This window comes from Leopardus geoffroyi, chromosome A2 (genome assembly GCF_018350155.1).
Source record: "Leopardus geoffroyi isolate Oge1 chromosome A2, O.geoffroyi_Oge1_pat1.0, whole genome shotgun sequence".
In the NCBI taxonomy this organism is placed as follows: Eukaryota; Metazoa; Chordata; class Mammalia; order Carnivora; family Felidae; genus Leopardus; species Leopardus geoffroyi.
The window spans coordinates 157,530,938-157,537,179 of NC_059331.1; the positions used below are offsets into that span (position 1 = coordinate 157,530,938).

The 6,242-nt window shown below is 43.5% G+C and overlaps 1 protein-coding gene across 1 annotated transcript; it reads left to right on the top strand.

The window, feature by feature from the left end:
* The first annotated feature begins 3,644 nt into the window (after positions 1-3,644).
* Positions 3,645-4,609, top strand: LOC123607030 (taste receptor type 2 member 40-like). The gene is given in 2 exon segments (XM_045495994.1): positions 3,645-4,325; positions 4,328-4,609. Coding segments are annotated over 2 exon segments (963 nt in total).
* Positions 4,610-6,242: the final 1,633 nt, after the last annotated feature.

Genomic DNA, 6,242 nt, shown 5'->3' on the forward strand with positions numbered 1-6,242 from the left:
GCCGGTACATGATGCCTGACCCCCAGAAGCATGGATGGCCAGATGATGTCAGGGCAGTAGCAGCAAACATAAGGGGATGAATTTACCATAGCAGCCAATGAAATACAGCTACCACCCATCCCCTCTCCCACAGCAGCACCCTGGAAGAAGAGGGAGACAGGTGTCCCAGACCCACCTGGTCCCTCTCCAATCCAAGCAGATGTGGTCTCAGCTCAAACTGTGCTGGGGGCGGGAGGAAGGGAGATGGTAAGGTTTAAACCAAGCATGAAACTAAACTGGATCGAATACTAACAACCAAAAAAGACTAGGAAAGATGAAATCTGCCCAACATGTCACCATGGGATGGGAAAGGGAGAGTCAGAAGAATGGAGTTGGGCACTACGATCGAAGGAAAGAATCTTGGTCACGTTTATCCTGCTTAATGACTTGACACCACTTTATCAATGAATCGTACTTCAGTGTTTTCTCAGTCACACAGGTTTAAACACTATGATTATAAGATTTTCTCAGGATTTCTTCTTCCTGTCTTCTGGGAAGTGACACCCATGTTCCGTGGGCATCAAACAGACTTGGAGGGAGGTGGGGAGTGGGGAGCCTCTTCCATGGCCATTCCTTTGTCTTTGCATTGGCTTCATCTGAACCCAAGCTTGCAAAGCCTCCTGGATAAGACCACCGGACCCCTTTGGAATCCACTAGCTCCTGCAACAAATTTCTAAGCCTTTTGTGCGAACACAAGGTTTAGTGGCTCTCTCAAGCATGCCTGGGGAGACTCTGGAGCAGTCCTGCAGCCCCACTTTGCCTTTGCCACCCCCTGCAGCCATGAGAGGTGGGCAGGATGCTAGGTCTCTTTCATGGAGATGCTCACCTCCTCTGACTCTTCCCTGCACTTCTCATTCCTCCCCAACTGGGAAAGCATCTTCTAGTCTGCATGGTGGTGCTTGAGAGAGAAGTGTTGGAAATGGTTCCCCCAAACACATAGTCTTCCAAATCTGATTTATCTGACACCTGCACCAAAGCTTTTGATCCCAATAGCCAAGAATATGAAACCTTTGGTCTTTGCTCCCCCCATGGACCTCCTCCATAGTCTCCTCCAAAGGAAACTCCATTCTAGCTTCCTGAATGAGAAAGGGTCACAGAATAAAAACCGAATTGGCCCCACATCCCTATTGATATGGCACCAGTCATATCATCAGCCCCCACTGCTCTTCCTATTAAGATCAGAGAAAAAGGTGAACAAATGCCAACAGAAGATAGTACTAGAACAGTAGAAAACAATTGTGTGCAAAAAAATTAGGGAGATATTATTTATCACAAACTGATATAAGTTGGAACAAAGTACACAAAAAGATGAGTTTGGTGCATTGGAATTCATGAAAGCTGATGATAAATACTACTCTCTATTAGCAGAAGTAACAGAAGTTAATGACTCTCAACAGATATGCAGAACTTGTCAAGGAATCTTTTTTTTTTTTTTTTTTTTTTTTTTTTTAGAGAGAGCACACAAGCAGGGGGGAGGGGCAGAGGGAGAAAGAGAGAATCTTAAGCAGGCTCCATTCTCAGCCTGGAGCCCAATGAGGGGCTTGATCCCATGACCCTGGGATCACGACCTGAGCTGAAATCAAGAGTCAGAGACTCAACCAACTGAGCCACCCAGGTGCCTGTCAAGAAATCTTGTTGTTTCCTGTTTCTGGCTATTATGAGTAAAGCTTCTATGAACACTCTTGTCCAAGTCTTTGTGTTGACATGAATTTTAATTTCTCTAAACAATGCTTTCCTAATTTTGCAATATGTTGCTATGTGTATGCAACCATGATTTAATAATAAGAGGCAATTTTATAATAAAAATAAATCTCTGAGTTTAATTTGAGATAAAATTAATTTGGAGATGGAGAAATCCATTTTCATCATCTCTCCATTTCTATTAGAAAAATTACAACAGGGCCATCACACTGGCATGAAGCCTCAGAATCAAGAAGATGTTAGGAGTTGGTGAATACTGTGACAAACTGAAAAGTACATACATAACCTTGTTTTAAATGTGCAGCCACATTGAGGAGGGCACTCGTTGGGTTGAGCACTGGGTGTTGTATGTAAGCAATGAACCATGGGAATCTACTCCAAAAACCAAGAGCACACTTTACACACTGTATGTTAGCCAATTTGACAATAAGTTATACTAATAAGTAAATTATAAACATTTTTTAAAAGTTTAAAAAATAAAATAAAAAATAAATGTGCAGCTACTATTCTTCCTCAACCAATTCACCATGCAGTCCCAATGTTCCCCAATCTTCTAATTTTTCAAGGGCAGACAGACTTTTTGTGCATATATGCAACCTCCTAAATTTGCACGTTGACCAGCAGAAAGTAGCAAGCACTGGTGGTGGGCCTAATGCCGTCCAGTCTCAGGCTGTGCAGGATAAAACACGATAGCAGGCCAGATTTGGCCCCAAGACTCATTAATCTGTAGCCAAGATTTTGGTTCTCAGTCTGGCTTTGAGCAATATGAACTTTTAACTTTTTAAAAACACATGTCTATGGGACACTTGGGTGGCTCAGTCGGTTGAGCATCTGACTTCGGCTCAGGTCATGATCTCACAGCTCGTGAGTTCAAGCCCTGCGTCAGGCTCTGTGCTGACAGCTCAGAGCCTGGAGCCTGCTTCAGATTCTGTGTCTCCCTCTCTCTCTGCCCCTAAGCCACTCGCATTCTGTCTCTGTCTCTCTCAAAAATAAACATTAAAAAAAAATTTTTTTTTAAATACAACATGTCTGGGCCCTAGCTCAGATTCTGACTTAACTAGATCAGGAATGAGGTGTGGGCATCTGCATGACTTTAAATTTCAAGTTAACAGTGTCTGATCACATTTCTCAACTTCAGCACTGTGTTCAGAACACCCCACCAATTGCCCAAGCTAATTCTAACCTGATTCTGAGTTGAAATACTGATGTGCATCGCGGTGTAAATTATAATCAGTGATAAACACACAAACAATGAAACTGTCACAAGGCAGTTTTTCTAGTCTCTAATTAACCCAAATGGCATCAAATTTTGGCTCTTCTGTGTCTGAGGACATTATAATAGCTGACCTTTCTGGAGGAAACTTGGGTCTAAGTAAAAATGTTTGCATACAAACTGATGGGAACTTCTTATTCATGAACATGCTAACCACAGGATAAAAACGTCTCTGCAAATAAGGGAGACAAAAAGAAGCAGGAGAAGGCAGATCAAAGGAGCTGTTGCGTTTTTACAATTTGGCAGGTAACAGGTCTTATGAAATGAGCACAAATGCGTGAGCACAAAGACTCCTAACGTGGGACTCTTGCCTGTCAGGTGTATATGGGCTTAAAGTAAGTAAGGGAGAAAGATGCCATGATAGGAACCTATCTCAAATTTTTTCCAGTGAGCTCCTGCAAGCCCGAGGCAAATGGGTCTTTATGAAAAACAGAGACATCCAGTAACAAGATCCTCCCATCATTTGCCTTTCAAGCCTCCGACCTGTAGTCATGGGGCAAACAAATGAAGAAAAATTGGAAATAACCATTAACTGGGGAAAAAAATTATAATAACATTGAGCGAGGATCAGAAGACTGCATAGCAGGTACCAGGCCTTGGCATGGAAACCTGGAGGTCAGGGCCAAAGAGAATGGCGACAGTGAACACAGATGCCATGGATAGAGACACGTCCAGGTTTAAAATCGTCCTCACCGTGGTGGTCTCTGGAGTAGAGTGCATGACTGGCATGATTGGGAATGGCTTCATCACTGCCATCCAGGGGGCCGAGTGGGCCAGAGGCAAAAGGCTCCCTGTGAGTGACTGTATCCTGTTGAAGCTGAGTTTCTCCAGGCTTTTGCTGCAGATCTGGATGATGCTGGAGAATATTTCCAGTCTATTCTTCCTGGTCACTTATAACCAAAACACAGTGTTTATAATCTTCAAAGTCATCACCATGTTTCTGAACTATTCCAACCTCTGGCTTGCTGCCTGGCTCAACATCGTCTCTTGCCTTCGAATTGCAAACTTTGCTCACTGTTTGTTCTCCATGATGAAGAGGAAAATCAGAGAGCTGATGCCTCGGCTTCTGGGGCTGTCACTGTTCATCTCCTTATGCTTCAGCTTTCACTTCTCTAAAGATATCTTCAATGTGTACATAAATAGTTCCGTTCCTATCACCTCCTCCAACACCACTGAGAAGAAGTACTTCTCTGAGACTAACATGGTCAACCTGGTTCTTCTCTATAACCTGGGGATCTTCATTCCTCTGATCATGTTCATCTTTGCAGCCACTCTGCTGATCATCTCTCTCAAGAGATACACCCTACACAAGAGATACACCCTACACATGCCACTGGCTTCAGGGACCCCAGCATGGAGGCTCACATGGGGGCGATCAAAGCTATCAGCTACTTTCTCATTTTCTATATTTTCAATGCAGTTGCTCTATTCATTTCCATGTCCAACATCTTTGACATCAACAGTTCCTGGAATATTTTGTGCAAAATCGTCATGGCTGCTTACCCAGCTGGCCACTCGGTGCTACTGATCTTGGGCAACCCTGGGCTGAGAAGAGCCTGGAAGAGGTTTCAGCACCATGTTCATCTTCATCTATAAGAGCAGACCCCGTGACGGAATCCAGAGTGCCACAGGACCGGTTCAACCAGCTCTGCCTTTCCCCCACCTAAACCTCTCTCCTCACCTCTCTTTTCTGCTTAATCTTATTTCTCAGGTAACTGGGTTGTTCCATGAATGGGACACTGAGTTTTTAACTTGAGATTCTAAGCTGAAGTAGCTAAGCAACTCTAAGATGGATTGTGGAAGCTCCTTGATCTATGTTCATTCATCTCCTGCCCTGAGCCTTAAGTAAGGAGAGGATGGCTGGACCTCTCCATTTGCCAGGGATGATCTCACTGGGCACCCTTTAATTCTCAAAGATATCTTGGTCTGGATGAAAACTTACATGGTCACCCTACTGAAGGCACCCTACTAACCCACAGTTAAGAAAAAGGAGGGCTAGTGACAAGCATTGTATGCAGTCCAAGAGGCAGAAGGGAGGCTAGCATACCTACAGGGAAAAGGGACTAAGGAGAGAAAGCCCGGCCAGAATTACCAGGTGCTGCAGAGGTTTCAAGGAAAATGGAGGCTGTGTATACTATTAGTGCAGTGACAGGTAGCATTCATATTACAGAAGTTTCCAGAGTAGGTGATGAAAACAGTGAGGGAGTTTGTAAAGACCAACAATTTCAGGAGGTTTTCTGGAGAAAAACATGAAGTACAGGGCGGCAGATGGGTAAGTGGATGGTCAATTGAATGCTTTATTTTTCCAAATGGCAGGGGGGTGTGGGGGGAAGAGTGGCATGTGCAGCCCCAGGAAGAAAACAGGAAGAGTCCAGAGCAAAGGAACATCTATTTTGCTGTGCTCCTGTGTTGGGGGCAATGCAAATGGCATCTGCCTTTGGCGATAGCAGTTCTAGGTTCCCTTGATGTGACCATGGTGCCAGTGCAGGTTACCTGGCAGGGGCTGTTTGACAAGAAAGAAAATGTCACAGTTCACTGCCACTCTTCACAATGATGGCATCAGCACCGCCTCAAACAGCCTTGTACAAAATAAGACACCACTCCTAGACATCTTGGAACTAGAAAGTTAGGAACTTGGGGTTTTCTTGTATTTGGTGTTTTCAAAATCAGAATTACTGAGGAAAGTATGAAAAGAACGCCACTCATCACACCAAAGCTTCCAAATGAAAATGTAAGGTTGGTAGCAAAGACTAAATGCTGAGCTTCTGGGCTCTCGAGCGCATTTTTCAGAAAGAGCCCTTTATATCCGTGAACAGCAAAAAAATCACACACACACACACACACACACACACACAGGCATGTACACACTCTCACATACACCCCTTTACAGTTCCAACAGCATGGGATGTATTCAATTAGAAGGGAAACTATATTCATGGAAACACACATTTTTCATTGTTTTCCTAATTGATATTTACTTCTATGACTATTTGAGGTTGGTATAGTTGTTATGGCGGGGCAAATTAGATTTTGAAGTTTCATTCCAGTTCCTAAAGAATACAGAAGTATACATTTTCCCAATAATATGTGCACACCCATCCAATGAAAAACAGAAAATTGATTTAGAGCCAGCATGTGATTAATATGAACCACACCAAGATAACAAACTATGTAATCCCTCTCTGTGCTTATTATGAAGAAATAACATGTCATTGTTTGTAAAAGCCAA